The 21,400-nt window shown below is 45.4% G+C and overlaps 1 protein-coding gene across 1 annotated transcript in view; it reads right to left on the bottom strand.

Moving 5' to 3' along the window:
• Nucleotides 1-9,286: 9,286 nt before the first annotated feature.
• CHST10 (carbohydrate sulfotransferase 10) overlaps nt 9,287-21,400 on the bottom strand; it is a 30,524-nt gene continuing 18,410 nt past the window's right edge. The window contains exons 5-6 of the mRNA XM_019634769.1: nt 13,579-13,684; nt 9,287-11,548 (exon numbers count right to left, since the gene is read on the bottom strand). Coding sequence (XP_019490314.1) covers nt 11,011-11,548; nt 13,579-13,684 — 644 coding nt within the window. The 3' untranslated portion in view covers nt 9,287-11,010. The remainder of the gene's footprint in view (nt 11,549-13,578; nt 13,685-21,400) is intronic.

Genomic DNA, 21,400 nt, shown 5'->3' with positions numbered 1-21,400 from the left:
TACATGAAATGTCTTTGTAATGACAACTTTGAGAGAATATAATTTTTAGATTTATTTTTCCGCGCATTTTAAAAGTTGTGGTATTTGTATTCTGGAAAATGTTTGAGGATAGCAGAGAGGGAGTTTGGTGTTTGAAAGGACCAATAGTTGTCTAGGATGGAAGAACAGGGCTCACATGATCAGTTTCCTCTGCCTCCTTTTAGGGCTCCATCCTGTTCCTTCCTGTAGGAGAGAGACCCTCCTGACATACCCAATCTTCTCACTGCAAGATCCTCTATAACAGTTTCTCAATCTTATTTTATGAGTGTACACTTTTAATGGAAATATGGTCATTGTGTGACCCCCCTTTAGGACATCTTAAAATGATGAAATTTTTGCAAAATCAGAGCAAAAATGACTTTAGGTTAAAAAATTTTATGAACAGGGTTTTATTTTAAATTGTATTATAAAATTGATTTTAATACCATCTATAATAATAAGTAAAGAAACTGCTTCCCTAATATTAAAGACACATATCTAATTTAAATTAATTTAAAAAAGAATGGTTTGTTTACAAATTTTAAAAATGCACATTGTTCTTATTCTCATAAGTACTGTACTGAAGAGTAGATTGTTAATTATGTATTTAGTCCTACAAATACACATAAACTGTGTTTATAGATTAATGTTTGAAATTCTTGACTTTTGTGCTTTAAAAAAATCTATAGGTTTCTACTTATAAACTATGTTTTGTTACTAAACAACCAGATAAGAAAATTTCAGACTTCTTTTTACTAGAACTTTCATTTGAGAACAATGTTACAGATGTGGATAGTTGCCCATCCCCCCCATAAATGAACAGCAAATTAGAAATAATTGTCACTATAGAATAAAAACTAAAAATCAATATGCTAAACACTGAACTCAAATAGTTGGGGTTCGGGGAAATAACAGAATAATCCCTAAAAGTAGTAAGAAAACAAAGAAAAACACTGGTGAATCGTTCTTACCTTGTTTTAAAAAAAAGATACAGATAACAAAAGTTAAGAAAAAGCTGCTAGCTAGTAAAGATGTTTTCCTGGTCACTCTTCACTTGAGCAAACTAACTAGGGGGTATCAAAGCAAACAGTTTCAGTTATGTGAGATGATCTGGAAAACTTTGAGAGTTTAAGTGATAAACATGACAAGTGGTGTCTGTCCTTCTAGTAGCTTCTCCACCTTAAATAGGCCAGGATAAGTTCTTTCAAATAGATTTATTTTCAACTATTTTCTGGAATAACTGAAATATATGTATACACACACACACACACACACACACACACACGGTCTAACAGTTAAGTTCGCAAACTTCCCACTGTGCGCTTACATTGGCAGCACTGTAGAAACAGCTCGGTAGTTTCATAACGTTGGTATATCAGTGTCTCACAGCTGCGTTCATGTCCACGTGTGGCGGTGTCTTCCCGAGTGGCGTTCATTATTGGTGTTGCGTGTTTTTGTGTGCCGTCATGGGAATATCTGGGCTTGAATCAGAGCAATGAACAAACATTAAATTTCTTGTTAAACTTGGCAAGAGTGGAAGTGAAATCAGGAACATGTTAGTCCAAGTTTATGGGGATAATGCCATGAAGAAAATGGCAGCGTACAACTGGATTAAATGTTTTTCTGAGGGGAGAGAACATGTCACTGAGGAAGAGCCGTCAGGCGGCGAGTAACAAGCAGAACTGATGAAAACATTGCAAAAATTTGTCGAATTGTGCATCAATATCATCTGCTGACTGTGAGAAGCACAGCAGACTAAGTAAATATCAATAGAGAAACAGTTAGGAAAATCTTAACTGAAAATCTTGGCATGAGAAAGGTGTGTGCAAAAATGGTCTCAAAGGAGCTCCTACATCACGACAATGCACCAGCTCACACAGAACTGTCTGTGAGGGAGTTTTTAGCCAGTGAACAAATAACTGTATTAGAACACCCTCCCTACTCACCTGATCTGGCCCCCAATGACTTCTTTCTTTAACTTAAGATAAAGGAAATATTGAAAGAAAGACATTTTGATGACATTTAGGACATCCAAGGGTTATATGATGACAGCTCTGATGGCCATTCCAGAAAAAGAGTTCCAAAATTGCTTTGAAGGGTGGACTAGGCACTGGCATCAGTGCATAGCTTCTCAAAGGGAGCACTTCAAAGGTGACCATAGTGATATTCAGCAATGAGGTGTGTAGCACTTTTTCTAGGATAAGTTCGTGAATTCAATTGTCAGGTCTCATATAGCCCTACAAGAAATATAAGAATCTCTAAAGTAAAATTCTGTGTTACTATTTTTTGGTTTCCAGAAAAATTTATGTTGGTGCTACTAAATCTCAATAGGCATGATAACACTCATAGGCAATCTGGCAAATGCCAAGGAAAATAAAAACTCCTACCTCAGCATCAAGCGTGGTGATGAAACATTAGTATGGAACAATAGCTTAAAAGTTGATTGGCTTTAACTGGTATTTTCTTTTATGCTTTAGTATATTCTGACTCTCAACATAATCAGTGGTTACATTAGTTATTGAACAAGGGGAAGGAAGAACCCCAGCTGTGCCCTTCCATGGCCCAAGGTGTTGGCAATCCCGCCTCAAGGACACAGGGCAGGTTCCCTGACTGGAAAAGCATCCATCTTCTCTCTATACTGCCTCCCCATCTGGAAGCAAAGGGGTGTCTGAATATCAGCCTCCCCTATAAGGCTCCCCTCAGCTCTCCACCTCCCTCTTGCCTGTCCAGTTTTGCATTTTATTCTCCTTTCTATTAGAGGAATTTTCCATCTTCCCCAGACTCTTCCTTCCTAAGGAGATGATGCTAACCCATCTTTCTATACTGTCCTCAAAATCCAGCGATGCTGCCTCTTCCCCAGTTTCCCGATTTGATACACCACACTTGTACTGTGTTTCCCCGAAAATAAAACCTAACCAGAAAATAAGCCCTAGCATGATTTTTCAGGATGCTTGTAATATAAGCCCTACCCCAAACATAAGCCCGAGTTAAGATCATCAGCCAGACATGACTGTTTGAATAAATGTAGATTTTTTTACATGAATAAATGAATAAATGAATAAATGTAGATTGTTGCAGCAAAAATTAATATATGACCCAGTCATATTTTCGGGGAAACACGGTATATACCCCAATGCTACACAGGAAGTCCATTGTGCTAAGTAACGTTTACCAGCTTGTACATTCATTGATATGGTTTAATGACAGCTAAGTAGGAGTCAGTAATAGCTCCATGAATGTTACAGACATTTCTTTACCAGTTATGCACATTTAATATTGATGTGAGAATTTCTGAATACATACAGGTTAGAAAAGGGATTGGGGTGAAAATAAGTTCTTATCTGATCCCAAACTTCTCACTACCTCTTTGCCCAGCCTAGGCATATCTATATTTATACATTTTGGGGGGGGGGTTCTTCATACAGATTATAGTTGCCTAATACAGAATGTAAAATTGGGACAAGTCAAAATTATCACAGGAGTGTAGTATCTTGGCAGCTGCTTGGAGTCTGCTCAAGCAGAGTGTGATTTATTTTAGGCTATTTTTTTTTTCCATTCAAAACTCATTTTGAAAGTCAAGGCAATTAGCAGAAACTTCTGTTCTGGCCTTAATTCTAATCTAGGAAGAAGGACTACTTGGCAGAGTGGGAGTGATGAGACCTTGCGAGAAATTCCTTGTCATGTCCGAGTGAATTACAGACAAGAAAATAAAAGAGGCTGTGTTATTTGGCCTGTGCCTTAAATCTTAAAAAGCCATATTTCAAAATTTCTGGAGAAAAGATAATCACAAATTCACAATGAAACTTTGTAAAAGAAAGAGGCTCATAAACATGAATTTCTTTTAATGTGTTATTACTTGAGGTCACAGTAGTGATGGGAATTGGGGGGCGGGGCGGGGGACTTCAGATTATACCCAACCTCAGAGGATGTTGTAGATTCTTTGGTTTTTACCTTGAGTGAGGTGGGGCACAATCAGAGGGTTTTGAGCAGAGAACTAACTTACAGTGGAAAATATGTATTCATGCTGGCTGCTATGTTAACCTATCGTAGGTTATCACATCACCTCAGTAGTAAAGCAAGCAACTTTAAACAATACACACTCCTATCCTCCACCCCACCTTTTGTGCTATAATGGCCTCGATTTTTTTTTCTGAAACAAAGTATTTTGCCTTGATTTTTGAAAACTACTTTTGATGAGCACAGAATTCTAAGTTGAAAGTTACTGTCTTTCAGCACTTTAAAGATGTCATTCCATCAGGCTGGCTTGCATAATTTCTGATAAGAAGTCTGTGATTTTTCTTATCTTTGTTCCCCTTTATGAACTATGTCCTTTTTTCCCTTTTGATTGCTCTTGTTTTCTCTTGATCACTGTTTTCAGGAATCTGAGGTGTCTTCGTGTAGTTTTGTGTTTACCCTTCTTGCATTTTATTGAGCTTGTTAGCCTTGTGGGTTAGACCCCATGGCCAGGTACAGGAGCCCCTATTTTGTCATGACGGGGTTCCTCACAAGCCCACCTTCAGGAATACCGAGTGCTATCGCCTCTGCACTGTTTGAGGCTACATGTTGTGGATTAACTATTGTTGAGGCTCAGCTGTACCTGGTGAGCTTTGTCCTTCCCAGTTAGTACACATGGCCAGTCCTGGCTCCCTCCCAGAGCAGCCTAGGCTGCTTCCTGTTGTCCCTCCCCCACAGAAGAGTGCCATTCCTGGGCTGCCCACCTAGCCAGCTGGCTTTCTTCTCCTGGACTGTGACAGTCAGAAATCCATTCAAATTAACTGCTGACTAATGACCAACCTAATTAAGGGCATCTGCTGGGGGGCATCCACCCCTGATCCAGGTTCCTGCTGTACCTGTCACAGTTAATTTGTTCCTGGATAAGCAAGGGCTGACTGTGGTCTTGTTTTTGCTGTGATGTTGGGTTATCTGTAAGTAGGCTTCCACTTGGCCACTGGGAAATTAGGAGTCGCCTGTGCTGTAGGGCAGGGCACAGCATACACCACACATACACTATACTATGCCAGGGAGTGAGAGTGTGTCTGAACTGCCTATGCCTGCCATCTTTAGCACAGGGGCGGGGCAGTGCGGTGACCATTTGAACTTGCCTTGCCTGCCACCGCCAGTGAGCAGGGAAAGCTGCAAGCCTGTGCTCTATGGCTTCAGCAAGGCAGCAGGACAGGCCCATAACTGCTGGTCTCTGCTGGTTCTAGCAAGGCAGCAGGGGGTGCCACATCTGAGCTCACTCGCCAGTGCCAACAAGGCAGGTGGAGAATGCAGAAATGGCATTTGCCAGCGCCTCTGTCTCCGGAAAGTTTCAGCTGTCCCCTGCCCCTCCAGCAGATGCTCTCAGATGAGCAAACGAATCTCCTTCACATATACTTTAGGTGCTTTTCAAACTTCTGCTTTTGTGCTGGATCCCGGGGTGAGTGGCTGCAGCCAAGTCCTTTCAAAGAAGAACCTCAGTTCACTATTGCCCTTTGGGCCCCTTGGACATCAGTCCCATTGGTTTTCTAAGCCAGAGGTTTGGGGGGCTCATCTCTCTGATGGAGACTCCAACTGTTGGGGTGCCTGATGTAAGGCAGCAACTCCTCGCTCCTCTGAGAGAAGCACTGAACTGGTGAGATCCCTCTCTATTGTGTGTCACCCAACTCGGGGTGGGATTTTTTTGGTGTTAGCATGTCTCTCTGCCTCCTACTCATCGTGACGTGGTCCTTTTATCTTTTCTTGTGAAGGAGTTCATCTAGTTTTCAGAGGGAACTGGTCCATGTGTAGCTGTAGATTCGGAGTGTCCATGGGAGGAGGTGAGTTCAGGGTTTCCTAGGCTGCCATCTTGAACCGCTTCCCTGGATGGTTTTTCAAAGTCATGCACAGACTTTACAGGATTCATAGAGTGTAAAATTAAGGTGTGGGAAACATTCCAGCCATCTGTGACACAGTGAGCGGGAGACGGTATGGATTTGTGTAGTGACCATGCTCGGAACTTGTGGCCAAAAGCGGAAACAAGCCATCATTACTGTTAATGGAGTTATTGGCTGAGTGGTAATGAGGCTATTGATCAGACAAAAGCTCTGTGGCCTTTCCCTCCTTGGAACCCCCTGAACCTGAGCATATACAGCATTACAATGGAGTTTTCTCTGAACAATTCCTTTCCACAATGTCCCTGTAAATCATCTTCACAAAGTAGTTCTTAAATATATAACTCAGTTTCATATACCACCTAGCTATTGGTTTCCATTCTCTAGAATCATCTGGTGAAAAAGCAAGCAATAAGCAAGCCTGTATCACTGGGCTGTAACCTTCCCAAGAGATTCTTAGCACTTTTTTGCCCCTGAGGTGAGACAGGAAGGCTTGAGGGGGCTGGAATTGGGTAAATGTCCTTCTCCCAGGTGGGATAAGGCTCTGGTATTTCCCCCTAGAGTAGGCCTTCGTCCTGGAGAATGTTCTGGGCACATCTCGAGATGATTACCTTTTGTCCCCACCTGCCAGAGCCAGCAGATAATTTTTCTTCACTCTTCACCATGAGAAATAGGTGAAACCCACGAAAATCTGGAGAACACTCTAAGACGGGCCCCCAGGAGTTTCTCACTCTCGAGCTGGCCCTCACTCAGCCTCCAGCAATTGGTCGAAAGTGCCACACAGGGGACCCTACCAGCTTATGGTTCCAGCAGCTTCTGCTCTAGGTAAGCTGATCTCAGCTGCGAATCTCTGTATTCACCCATTGCTCCAGATTTCAGGCTAGCAGTTTGCCTCGTAACCTCGGTTCTCCAATGAGTACAAGAAAAACATTTTTGTTTTTTTCAGTTTTGTCAACTTTTTTCTTGTTATAAGGACAAGAGTGACAACTTCCAAGCTCTTTCACATTGGCTCTAAACCAGAAGAGTACTTGTATAATCTTGAGCAAGTTGACTTTACTGAATTCTTTTCTCCCTTTGTAATATGAAGATAATGAACCTGTTAAGCCTACTTCCTATTCCTATTATTTACATTAAAATGCTTTATAAATAGAACACTACACTTACATAGGGGGTTATTATCTATTTGTCACATCCATTACAAGCTGGTGGAACTGTCACCAGGAAATGTCTGTTAAGCCGGGGATATTTCTCAGCTCCCTTTGAAATTCCTCTGTGCTAAAAGAATGTAAAAGACATGTGTCCCAATTCCACAGCTGGTCCATAATGTCCCCAGAGCTCCTCCATGCTCTTTACCATGAGACCCTTGGACACGCTGGAGTCATAAAAGGAAAAAAATCCCTGCCTGCAAGGAACAGACCATTGGATGGTTATGTGTACAAGAATTAATCATGGTATTATGAAATCTTGATGTTTGTTGCAACAGCTACTGTTATCTAATAAAGGAACTGATATCTTGATATCGGGGCTGCAGTTACAGAAACTTAAAATACCTGACAATAGTGTAGTGGTTAGGGGTTGGATGTCAAAAAAAAAAGAGATGTCGTAGGCTGGAAAGACTGAGACTCAGTGGTGAAATACTGAGTGAAACTGTCACCTGTGATAACATGCATTGATAGATAAAACAGAGACTGCTAGGGAAAGTGGTGAGAAAGAGGCAAAATGTGAATATGTATGACTGTTCCTTTCCATATTTACCAAGGAGGGGGGGGGGGCTAAGGAGAGGAAAGAGGGAGGGAGGGAGGCAGAGGGAGAGAATTGGCTAGTTTCAGTTGGCAAGCAGAAACAAACAAAAAATTCCAGAAACTTGGGACCTTGCTGTGTTACAAACATTGAGTATTAAAAATTCCAGACAACAGGAAACAAGACTGAAAAGGCTTTGACCAAGGCCCATTAAGACTTACCAGGTAAGGGCCAGCAGAGTGGCTCAGTTGGTTAAGAGTTAGCTTAAGAGCGCGAACTCTGAGCAACAGGGCCACTGGTTCGATTCCCATGTGGGCCAGTGAGGCTGCACCCGAGCTGAGCTGCCACTGAGCTGCCAACAGGTGGCAGGATGGCTCAGCTGGTGAAAGCACGTGCTCCTAATGACAAGACTGTCTGTTCGATGGTGGGCTACGCCCGCCTGCAACTAAGACTGAACTCAGCACCTTGAGCTGAGCTGCTGCCCAGATGGCTCAGCAGATAGAGTGTGCGCTCTTAACAAGGCTGCTGGTTTGACTCCCACATGAGATGGTGGCTATGTCCACCCGCAACTAAGAATGAACACAGCACCTTGAGCTTAGAGGCCATGAGCTGCCAACGGGCAGCCAGATGGCGACTGGCACCCTCCACAACTAAGATTGAAGAACAACTTGGCTGGTTCCCCTCCCCCAATTCCCCAATTAAAAAAATAAAAACAAAAACACTTACCAGGTAAACAACGTGACAGCCTTAAGGAAAACAGACTATGGATGGGATAGTCCCACCCAAACCTTGTTTTGGATGGCTTCAAGGTAACTAGCATTAAGTTAACAGATTGGCTTGGGGGCAAGGAAGCAGATACAATTTCTGCTCTCTTCTCTAGTCCTCCCAGTTCACCTGCTGGGAACCGTCCCCTTAGCCCTGAGCCTGCGCACTCATCCCAGCACTGTCCATGCCTCTCCTCCCCTGTAAGCCTGTTCTGCTCAGCTCTGGAATAAACCTTAATGTTACTCTGAGTTCTCCTAGACATTTCCCACCAGCCACCCTCTCCGGCTGCCCATCTCCTCCTTACCTGGAGGTGTCTCTGCCTGAGAATGAGCTGGGAGCCCTGCCCCACGGTGGCCCCTTTCCCATCATGGTCCTGCTGCCCTGCCCCTGTGGCAGGTCCCCAGTCAGCCAAGGCCCAGGGCCAAGGGCACATGGCTCCTAGAACAGCTGTGGGCACAGGTTGACAGCTGTCTGGACGACAAAGCCTGTCAGGTGAGGGTGGTCCCCAGTGAAGGCAGGGCACTCGCTGCCAGGAAGGACATGGCCAGGTTAGCTCCAGGTCATATTTGTAAAGCTCTCTGGGTAGCAATGTGGGGAAAACTGCCTCAGGTGACAGAACTGGACGCTAAGACCCGGAAGGGAGGAAGTGGATTTTGCAGATGGAAGAAAGTTAAGGACCTCAGTGGAGGGTGAGGGGATGCAGGATTCCAGGGGGGGGGGGCTGTGTAGGGGAAGGAGCCACAGTGGGCAGCGTTGGTGGTGGGGAACCCATTATTTTGGACATACTGTGAACTGTCTAGATGTTCTAGTGGTAATCTCTAGTTATTTGGCAAAATCTGTTAGGAAAATCACGCAAATACCAAAAAAAAAAAAAAAAGACCAAAATCTGAAAATCAAGGGGGCTAAAAGGGTCAAGGGGAGACCCCAGGTGTCGAACCTTTATTTCCAAGAGAAAATGGTATTTTTTTTTAATTAGGACCAACTTTAAGGCCTTAAATTCACACACATTATTCACACTGTTACATTTCAAATAGGAAAAAGGTAATCAATCAGCTCATTAGGTGTGAAATGATTTTAACAAGACTGTGCTAAAACTTTATAGAAAAATAACGCGTGTTACATCCTGTGTGTCAGTTGAGGATAAAAGGCTCTAACACACAGACTGCCCCCACCGCCCCCCTCCCATCAATGTCACGGTGGGTCGCACTTGCGTCTTGCTTCCCTTCCTTGCTCCTGTCACCAGCAGCCATCTGTGTAGGCCTGCGCTGCCCATCATGGCTGCCAGGTCTCGGGGACCATGCACAGCACAGAGAAACTTCCCTGGAATTGGAGCACAGGTCAGGTTTGGCACGTTTTTATTTTACTTTCACATTTACAGACTCCAGCAGCCCTTCTGAAAAAAAGGGAAGGCTGAGGCTGCCTGGAAGAAAAGCCGGGCTCATGGGTGCTGCACAGAGCTGGGCACTTCGGTCTTTTCAGTTGGGAAACTGTCCCGTATCTCAAGGGCCCTCATGGTCAGATGGCATCTGACATGGTGGCCGTGGCTTGCTCCTCGGTGCCTGGGAGATGCGTTACTAGAGGCTGCCTTGGTCCACAGTTTTATTGCTGATGAACCTCATTTTCGAACTTAGAGTCCGGGATGATGACATTATCAGAAAGGGGTCTGGTGGTGAGCACGTCGCTGAGATGAAAAAAAACTGAAACATGTAAACTACACTGACTCTGCAATGCTGGCATGTTGCCTGGTCTGCCCTGGGGGAGACAGGCAGAGAAGCCCTGGAGCCCATCCAGCTGGAACAAAGACGAGAGGGGGACAATAATCAGGACGGACATGCCCAAATCCACAGCAGCTGAGCCAGAACCCAACCAGCTCTCCCTTTTCCTGTGCCATGTTCCCTTAAGGCCCTCACAGATGTTCCCCTTCTCAGGCTGAAAGAACCTACACTCGCCCCACTTTCCAAAATTGTATCTCTTGGGCAGAATGGGATAATCGCTTGGCAGGTGGAGGTTCAGAAAAAAGGACGAGGGGTACACGAGCATGTGTTCCGGGAAGATGGACTGCCAGAAAGTGCCCTCAGCTCACCACGAAGATAGTCGTGGAAAGAATGGTTTGCCCCTGTGCTTACAGCAGTGCCAAGATAAAAGCCAGGGGTGTAACTTTATTACTCAGCTGTGGTCCTGTATCAGACCCTGCGATTTCTGTGGACCATTAGCTTCTCATGTCTCCTGAAAGGACTGGGTGCCATTCCTACAATCCCTGGGTGACAGGCAGGGCCACTCCACCATCCAGGGGAGCTGCAAGTGCGCCCGCCTCCTAAACAGCTGAGGGAACTGACTTCTAAGGCTGCATGACTCCTCCCGGTCTGTCAGGCTGCAAATGTTTAGTCCTCTTCCCCTTCTAAGAAGAGCATAATGGCATTGGTGGGGTGGTGGGCGAGGCCCTCAGTGCACCTGATGTTCAGACTAAGCCGTAACTGCCAGGGAGCAGCTTCACCAGCTGAGGCACACGCGGGCCCGTAGGAAACTGCAGGAGTCTTCCAAGGAGTGTAATGGTGTGAGTGTTCTTTCTGTCCTTGGAGCTCTACCTGCTCAGCCTCCGGTCTAACAAAGATATCTGAATTCACAGTCCTATGCATTAGTTGAGCAAAAAATCTGGCTTCTGATACCCAAAGAGCTTAAAGTCCCCTTCGAAACGGGCATACAGGCGCCGGATGTCTCGTTTGCTGATGCCCAGAAAGTAGAGCTCCACCTTGGTTTTATTATACACGGTGATACCTGGCGGGATGGTAGGGTATGACACCAGGTGGTCTATGCCAGCCTCTTTTAAGATGTATGGGGCGTCGTCCTCCAGGGTCTCATGGTGACCAATCACACTGTATGTTATCTCGCAGGGTGCGCACAGTTCTACATATGTCACCCAGTGGATGATGTGGTCCCCAAATTGAAGGTCCAGCCATCTGTGGTTCGGATCGCCCAGGTAGCGCACAAAATCTTCAAACTGGATGCCCCTGGTCTCTGTCCGGTTCCTCCTGTACTTCCTGATGATGCCAGGGGCAATCTCATGCCTGTACCAAGGTTCAAAGCGGGGATTGTGAACAAACTTATCCTTAAAAGCAGAAATCAGTCTTTCGAAGGGATCTCTTACGATAAAAAACTTGAAGTATGTTTTCAAGCTAAAGAAAAAAAAAATGAAGATAAACAAGAGGTTAAGCCGATGCTGTTGGTGGCAACAGCTGTGTGAGGGTGGGAGGGGCAGAGAAAGCAGCTGGAGCAGCTGTTGTCGCTTCCTGAACCCTCACGGGGTCCCTGACATGAGCAAGCACAACACGAGTCTCTTACTTAAGCCACTGAGCCACGACCAGAAGCAGATCCTGTTATTAACCCCTTTACAGTGAGGAAATGCAGGCTCAGAAACTTTAACTGTCCAAGGCCACACGCCCCATCCTCAGGGACCACTCGGAAAACATCTATTTAACCCATGTTTTGTTTTACTTATTTCAAAACTTCAAGAACATTGAAAAGTTTTGTTTCTGGGCAGAAAATCCTAACGGTAGGAACTCTGAATGAATCAGGAGTAGCTGAGGCCAGAGAAAGTTACTTTAAGGGTTTATCTTTTTTCTTTTTTTTTTAGCTGAGCCATCCTGCCACCTGTTGGCAGCTCAGTGGCAGCTCAGCTTGGGCCGGACTCGAACCACTGTTGCTCAGAGCTCAAACTCTTAAGCGAGCTCTTAACCAACTGAGCCACTTGGCCGGCCCTTTAAGGGTTTATCTTTATAAACTCATTTCAAAATTGCCGGGGGCGAGGATGGGGGCAGAAAAGTAAGAGGGGGAGAAGTAAGAGAAATGGAGAGCAAGGCTTCAGGCTGCAGCTGGCAGGAAGGGTGGCCTGGGAGAGCTGCCTGCAGTGGCAGTGGTGGTGCAGTGGTACTGGTGTGAAGGGCCCGCAGCAGTAACAATGACAGAACATGAGGACGCTGCTGTCATTACACTGTGCTTATGCTCAGTGCTCTGCATGCCTTAAGTCATTTCCTCTCACAAGACCCCAGGGATGCTTAGGTGGGTGACAGGACAGCCCTAGCCCAGGAGCACCTCTGATCAGAAGGCTCTGTGCAAGTTGGGAAGACCATGTAACCAGGATAGAAGGATTGAAAAGGAAGTGCGGAGCAAGAGGTCAAAGTTCAGTGTGTCTCTGACCTTCTTATTCCTTTTAAACCTTGTTCTATAGGGTCATTTTGTAGCTAATGAAGAGAATGTTTCAATTTATTAGCTAAGTAATTTTCTAAACACCAGCGTCCACCCCTGCCATGACTGCTGGGCCTAGTCCACACCACCACCCCTGGGCCAGCCACGGTTGAAAGCAGGCATAACGCCTTTGGGAAAAATGAAAAATGAAATGGGGTTTCCCCATGACCTAAATCCTTTTTCATGAAATAATGAGCACATTCAATAAGGAGTCCATAAAACACAGCCAAATCAGAACAAAAACGGCCACTCATTTCTATTAAGAAAATGACCAAACCTTCATTTTAAAGTACTGACTGAAGGTGCGGGCAGAGAGGTGTTCTGAAATTCTCATCAAGATTTGTGAACTTTAGGGCCATCCGAGTGGCGTGTTGGTTAAGAGCCGGCTTGGGACGCCAGCTCTGAGCAGCAGGGCCCCAGTTCGGATCCCACATGGGGGCCAGTGACACTGCCCTCTACAGCCAAGATGGTGAACAACAGCTCAACCTGGAGCTGGGCTGCCGTAAGTTGCCGGTGACGGCACAGGCTGCAGCCCTTGCTGCAGTGGGCTGCCATAAGCTATCGTGTGTGGCTGGCAGCCAGTGTGAGTGGCTGGCAGCTGGTGTGAGCTGCCAAGAGCCGCTGTGAACAGCCATCCAGAGGCCGGCAACCTATCTACCTCACCCGGTAAGAGCACAATGATGGTGCCAACATGGGCCAGTGAAGCGACGTCCTCCACAACTAGACTGAAGAACAAAATGACAGCAACTTGTCTGTTCCCCCTCCCCCAATTCCCCAATTAAAAAAAAAAAAAAAGATTTGTGAACTTAAAAGGCACTGAATGCTGGGCCTACACTCAGCTGCCTCTTACCAATGCAAACCAATAGCCCAGGATTCCTTGGCACAACGTGGGGTACCCGGCAAGTACAGCACCGAGTCCCGGGTTTTAGCAAAACTCCCTCCCATAGGAAACTGCCCCTACCGCTTCTGAATTTCTGCATCGCTGAAGGAGGAGAGGCGTGGGAGGCCATTCTTCTCGTGGTCGTGAACCACGTTTTCAGGGATCTCTTCGATGGAAGGAAAGGCCCCTGGGAAGTAATCAACAGAGAACGTGAGTTGGCTGCCTCAGTGCCACCCTTAAAGAAAATGCCCGTCTCTTAACTTGGACCCACGTTCCCCACAAGCCATCCCCAAAATCCATGGTGAGGCCTTTGAATTTCCAAGGCTTTTCCCGGAAGGGTGAGAGTGAAGAAAAGCTTTTAGTAATCTGAAAGCCAACTAGGAAACACAAATTAGGAGGAGGGCGAGGGAGGGAGGGAGCACGGGATGGAGATAAGGACAGTGTCTACTGGTAATGCACCGAAACTGGGTTAGAACTGCCATAAAAGAAAGGTCCCTGCGTGCACACAGGATGCCTAAAACAAGCATACTGATTCTACTATGAAACAGGGGAGATGCCAGACTATGCCCACATCACAGTCATGGGCCCACACTCCCAACAGGCGAGGCGCTCCCAGCACCAGCCCCCCCAGGCCTGAGGTGGATCCTCGAGAACCCCACAGCACCCCAGACTGGCAAGTGGCAGAGGTGTGCTGGAACAATCTGGCTAATGTGGTGGAACTGGTGCGATGTATTTGAAGCAGGCGTCAAGGAGGACAAGGAGTGACAGAAGACAGGTCAGGGTCAAGAGCCAAAAGGCCTGGAGTCAGGCTGATGAACGGAACCAGGTGGGGGAGGGCCTGTCCTTGGGATGGTGCGTAGAGCAGACTTTTAATTCTTTTCTCAACTGAGACAAATGGAAATAAAGTGGCATTATCAGAGGTTTTAGCCAGGCCTTTGCAAACCTTCACATCCATCGTGCTAATCCTGTCATGCTACATGCAGAGTCTGGCAGGGAGGAATTTCTTATGTTGGGCCATCTAAGCAGTGGCCACTGTTTTGTCTGTTCTATTCCTTCCTCCCTCAAATACTTACACCAGTGCAGGGCTCTGTGCTAGGTACTGTGGATGGTTGTGAAATGAGCAAGGTTGTAATGAACCAGCTCTGTGGATTTGCACCTGAGCCTGCTTAGATACCTGTCCCCATCCAGGTGTGTCTAGGTAGGGTGGATGACAGCCACACAGGCAGCCCATTTTCTATTATACTACCTGGCAGACCCACTCCTCTTTTTGTCCTGCCTTTGTAAGTGGATGTTTACTTCTTCCTTAACGTCTGATGCTTCATGCTGTAGTGGCAGATTTGTAAAACTTTCATATATTCATTGTTTTAAATTTGATTTGTAACCTCAGTCTACAACGTCAAAAATCCAATATACTGTCAGATTATTCAAGAAGCACATTCATTATATACCAGAAAATGAGGCCAGTGTCTCGCTTTTCTCCCCCAATCAACCAGTGAAAAGGCCAAATGACAGCCCCCTGAGCACTGCCTCTGAGAACAGCAGCAGACAAGGACCGGGGCCACCTCCCACCATGCTCCCAGGTCTGATTCTTGACAGGAGTCACACTGTTGTCGACTGTAACTCTGTTTCTTTTAAAGCTGAATTCAACAGCAGAGCCCATAATGATCTTGGACCAGTTCAGAATAAGTGGAGTTTAAACTAATAAACAAGGTGACTGAAAATAGTGGTAAGTAATCAAAACTAGTATATGAGGTCATTTTGCAATGCCCTAATTTGTTCCCCAAAAAACATCAGATTTCCTGACACAAGGCAGTTAAATCCTCTGAATATGGACACTTGGTGTGATACAGGGCCCATCTCTTTTTACCCAAGTGGCACAGACTACTTGGTCTGCGGGTGAAGATGCCCCCAGACCCACTGGCAGGGAGGGCTCCCCTCCCAGGCACTGGGTGTGGGCTCTTCTCACTCCAGGAAAGGCAGCTGTGGGGGCAGCTTCCTGGTGGCTCAGCGAGCATGAACAGAGCCAGTGACTCGTAAGAGCCAATGCAATGAACCTGAAGGGATCCGCTGGGTGGGCACGATGCCTGAGACGGGGACTCTGCGGGGAAAAGTGAGGAGATCCTGGCCTTCGGGGCAGCCCTTTGAAAATAGTATCTAAACCAGCGATTCTCAACCTATGGGTCGCGACCCCTTTGGGGGTCGAATGACCCTTCACAGGGGTCGCCTAAGACCATCGGAAAACAAAAAGATATTTACATTACGATTCATAACAGTAGCAAAATTACAGTTATATAGAGTAGCAACGAAANTGATCCTCCAGGTGTGGCCAGGTGTCTTCATGATGCATTAGCTTGCTTTTGTTATAGGCATCACTATATTGTGTTGTCAGAAAAGTCAAAACGCATGCTTGCAATGAAAACCAGAAAAAAATACGTCATGACTTTTCCGACAACCCAATATCTATAATGTTTTACAAAATGTTTTTAAATTTGCCAAGTGACATACTGCCTTGTTTTTCTAGAAGTGATCATATCCGCTCATCTTCCCAACCATGTTGTGCCTCCAGTTCATGGGCTCTGCCCTTAAGCAGCTTATAATCAGGCTGAGGGGCTAAGTGGGTGCAAAAGACTGCAAGAGGAAGTCAAACAGCACAGCAAGTTCACAAGAATGTCATTTTTCATTTCAAGTTTCAACATCCCACACCATGGTATTCCCATCACTGAATGGGATTTATTTCCCTATGATAAAGTCTAGTTATAACATCTGAGCCTAGTTCAACCTGACCCTGAATTTGTTAACCAAGGATGAGTCATTGCCACAAATGAACCGTGGTTCATTTCTGAGCTGAAGACAGACCATAACACTATTTTAAAAAAAGGTAAGCTTTGCTTTAAACAGCAGTTCAAAACAAATCTGCTCTTCCTATCGGCTTAACTGGCAGAGAAATCATTAGGAGCAGGTAGGTGAGATGAAGCCATACATCCATCGAGGGACTCTGGGACAGAGCCCACTTCCCCGAGGACAGAGCTTGAAGGAGCAGCCCCACAGACACCCGAGTTACAACCAGCCCCTGGACGCTGAGACCAAGAACTCACCACCTGCTTTACAAGGAGTGGACCTTCATCACATAGGATACTACTGTGTTGGCAGTTATTTCCTTGTGATGATACTTCACACTGGTTCAAAAGCAAAAATACTGCGAACACCAGTGAAGTAAATTCAAACACGTGAGAAAATCTCCTACGGCCACATGTTTACAAAGCTCTTTCAGTTTCCTGTATGGGGGGTTTAAGTGCCACCCCAGACAGGGTGGGGGGCTAAGGCTAAGTGACCGTATCCACTAAGCAACAGTGCTCAGGGGCCGGAGATGTCTCAANAAGCAACCAGATCTTCTTCAAAAATCACCTTTCTTTTGGGAAAACATATGCTGAGTTTAACATCATCTGATGACTCTTGGTCTCAAAGAATTGTGCCTGACTACTGTCCCCATGTCCTGCTCCTCACATCTGAGTTTTCTCCTCACATCTGAGTTTTATGTGAATCAGTGGGATGGGGAAGGAGGAGGAGACAGAGAACACTGAATTGAAAGCCCAGGCCCCCTACCTGCTGTCCGTGACATAGTCAAACCCAGAAAGTGCCCTGTAAACCATAAGGCACGTGTAGGTGTAGTACTTTCAGTCACAGTGGTTCCTGGAGGCCAACAGGCTTTATAGGAAGAGCGTCCCTCCACCCACAGAAGTGACCACCAAGATGTTGTTTTCTTCTCTGCAATGCTGCAGCATCCGAGTGGTGCCTGTCTCAAAGCACTTTATTCCTCTTGCAAAACTCTCACCCTTCCTTCGTGTTATTATTGATTCAAGTCACTAAACATCAATTTCCTTAATTAACACTTTCTATTGGAGCCACTCTCCTGTTTCCTCCAGGTTTGTTTCTTGTCTCTGTCCATCCACATACTTTCCTTGCCCGGGAACATACCTCAACCTAAAAGCAATATTGCAGGCCTATCTCATAATAGTTGTGTGGACTTGATCTTTAGTCCGTCCATGTCCTGTGAAAAGTTAGCTCCAAAAGCACGATACTCTGGCCAGAAGCGTGCTTTCTAGCCTTTGTTGGTTGGGTTCTAATTTGTTGTCCTTACACTGCAAATCATGGATAGGAACTGTCCCTTCTCTGTGGTTTAACTCTGGGCTGATTTACACCTTTAGAGCTTGGTCTACCCACTTCATTCCTTCCAACACAACTACAACCTAAACCTTCCAGACCTGGAACGGGGGAGGAGGTGGGGGTGGAGATGGGGCGTCAACAAGTGAGAGGGGATATTAAGAGGACATCCCTCATTTTGGCTGAGGGATGGTTAGGGATTTATGTGCAAAAGGAGCCTGAGAAGAAAGGTCTGGGTCAGGATGTCACAGAAGGTGAGCACTGGGGACAAGTCAGCAGCCTTGGGTGCTGCCACTAACTCCCATGGGATTCTAGATGCTTAGCCTTTTTCCTAAACTCAGTTCTCTCATCCACAGCACTTTCGGGCTGCAATGACTGCTCTCCTGTCCAAGGCCCCTTCTAACTCTGAATTTCCATGGTTCTAAGGCAGAGATCTTTCCCATGTCCTTGGCTTTTCCCGACCTTGCCCAGCACCCACCATGCCCCTGGCAAGGCTCATTCTGGGCTGGTCAGGAATTCAGCACAATCAACATTGACAGAGCAGCCATGATGCACAAAGCACTGTGAGAGATACAAAAATAGATGTGACGGTGCCTCCCCCAAAGGGAAGTGAAAAAGATGAACAGAAACATGCAGAAGTGACAAAAGCAGTGACTACAAAGCAGAACACAATGGTAAGTGGAAATAACTGATGAGCACACAGAGGGAGGGGAGGCTAGTACCCACGTGTCAGTGGGGGACACGCAGGGGCTGGAGGCAGGGATCAGGTGAGAGGAGACCCCACAGGTAAGAACGGGAAGAGGCAGCCCTGCTCCTCTGCTGACCAGGCTTGGAGGGGTCAGTGCCCCTGCCTGCTGTGCCCACCTTCAGTTCCTCGGGTATGTGCTTCTCTCCCGGCAACCTCCCAGCGTCTGGCACGGCTGTCAGGAAGAGGAACTCCTGTTTGGCGCTGTAGGCTAGGAGACAGACAGGTTAGAACATCTTTCCACGGAGGAGCAGACACACAGGTCAGTGCACCATAAAAGAGGCCCCAGGAACAGATCCACCCAAATGTCCAACTGGTATCTGACAGGTGCAGAAGCAATTCTAGAAGAGAACGTCTTCTCAACAAGCGGCACTTGAGCAACCAGACATCTACAGACCCATAAAACTACAAAACTTCTTAAAAACAAAGGAGAAATTCTTTGCAAAAACTAATAAAATGAACCTCCTCAAAATAAAAAATTTTCTCTGCAAAACACCCTGTGAAGAGCATAGCAAAACAAACTATAGACCGGGAGAAAAATCTGCAAACTACATATGGGACAAAGGAGTAGTATCTAGAANCACCTATATCCTCAGCTCAGGAAATGTTCTTTCATCAGGACATTTGGGTGGGAAAGGAGCTTATTTAAGACAGGGAAAAAGTCATGTTAAGTTAGAAGGCCTACAAGAGGAGGTGCTCCAGCATTTACCCACAGGGGCTAAACTCTAGTACAACTCGGCTGCCAAGCAAAATCCTGCCCTCTCCTTAACCTGAGTTACAGAGAAACATAACTGTGTGCTTATCCTGAGGAAATGGACTCATAGACTACATATATCATATATACACATATACATTTATACACACACACACACACACACACACACACACACATATATATATATATATATATATATATATATATATATACACATATACATTTTTTTGGTACCCCTGGTATGTGTATGTGTGTGTGTGTGTGTGTGTGTATCTATATCTATATATATATCTATATCTATCTGTCTATCTATATCTATATATATATATGGTGTGAGATGTGATTAAAAAATATGGTGAATGTTTAAATTTAAAAAAATTTATTACAGTAAAAGACACACTGCCATTGAGTCCCCCCACCCCCAAAATAGTCCCCCTTGCTTTGAACACACTTATCCCATTGTTCTTGCCACTTTCTGAAGCAGTTCTGGAAGTTCTCTTTCGTGAGTGTCTTTAGTTGCACTGTTATGGCTGCCTCCACGTCCTGAATCAATTCAAAACATTTATCTTTCATGGTCATTTTGACGTTGGGGAAGAGCCAAAGTCACACGGTACCAGATCCAGTGAATAAGGTAGATAAAAACACACCATAATGTTTCTGACCAAAATTGCCATACTAGAAGCAATGTGTGACACAGAGCACTGTCATGATAGAGGATGAAGTAAAGACACTCACAAAAGAGGACTTACAGAGCTGCTTCAGAAGGTGGCAAGAATGGCAGGATAAGTGTGTTCAAAATGAGGGGGAGTATTTTGAGGAGGATTAATGGCAATGTATCTTTTACTGTAATAATTTTTTAAATTTAAACATTCATTATCTTTTGATCATACCTCATACACACACAAACATACACACACATATATGTGTATATGTATAATGCCTCAATGAATGGTTTTGAAAAAGGAAATATACAAAAGTTGATGCTTTTTATTTCAATTTTGGGTATTTCTTTAAAATACACAAGTATATATTACTTCTTAGTAAAAAACTTGATTTAAAAATATTGGCTGGGAGGAGCACCTACAAAGACTTCTAGGAAGTTCTAGAAAGCTCTTGAAAGTCCTCTGTGAATTATTTCTACCATATTTAGGTATGTTCTGCATCCAAAGGCAGCTCTGCAAAGTCAGCACAGCATTTTTCTCTCTTCCCTCTGCTTGACCATCCACTAAGTAGAACCATAATCTATCAGGGCCCTCTCTGGACTCCCTTGCAGGCCTGGCCTGTCCCTTTCTTCCCATGCACAGGTCCATTCTCTTCTTCCCTTCCTCCCTTGTTCTGCAAAGTGACAACCACTCTTTCCAGCCACTTCCTGAAGCCTTCCTCAGGGCCTTCCCATTGCCCAGTAAATCACGGGAATGAATCGTACAGCTGGCAAGGAAGACACAAGATGGGCTCATCTGATTTCCCTTCTCAAAAGGAGGTTGTCTTAAAAAAGCCAAAAAAGATAAAAAAGTTCAAGTTGCCAATTATGGCACAGACCCTTTGGTGCAGCTTTAGAACTCAGAATGTCTGTACCCCAAGAGGCTTTTTATTAATGCTCAATTCAGAACTCTACTGCTGTGTTAGGTGGCAGAATCATTCGCTTGACATTTGCTAAGTCTTTATTCTGTGCTTGGATAGTCTCAGCCTTTTGTGGAGACACTGGGAAAACCTCAGCTGAGAAAGGGCACATGTGCACACGTGTTGTGTGTGTGTGTGTAGGAGGTGAGGGAAAGGCAATTCTGACTAGGGAGGCCGTTTCCTCCAATCCCACCCCTTTGGCCACCTCTAGGTATGATCCTGTTTGTCAGAGTTTTGAAATGTTTCTGCTGCTATGTCTATTTATTCTCTTAAAGTCACACAGAACTTCTCTCCAAGATTTCAAAGTAGATGTTCTTCTAAGTTAACTTTATTAAATGGGCAAAATGCCCTTGTTATGTCTGTTAAAATGCTCTCTAGGCTTGCCAGACAATCCATTTATGGGGCAGTTGTAGCAACCTGTCCTCCTTGAGGGACTGGGGCAGTTACAAAATGGGGAAAGTATATAAGCCTTCTAGAACACTGGAGAACAGGCACACCGGAAGTACCGGGACAGTAGAGCTTCCGCCCCTGCCACCCGCCTCCTGCTCTTACCGGATCTACTGCAAAGAGACTCCCTGACACCATGCCCTTGTCCAGGACACTCTTGCTGTCTCCTGTGTTTGACAAAATTTCCTGGGTGTCCCTGGCAGAAGGAAGGATGT

The sequence above is a fragment of the Hipposideros armiger genome, unplaced genomic scaffold (genome assembly GCF_001890085.2).
Source record: "Hipposideros armiger isolate ML-2016 unplaced genomic scaffold, ASM189008v1 scaffold_1903, whole genome shotgun sequence".
Taxonomy (NCBI): Eukaryota; Metazoa; Chordata; class Mammalia; order Chiroptera; family Hipposideridae; genus Hipposideros; species Hipposideros armiger.
Note: the sequence above shows the minus strand (reverse complement) of the source record. Positions and strands in the feature narration are given on the sequence as shown.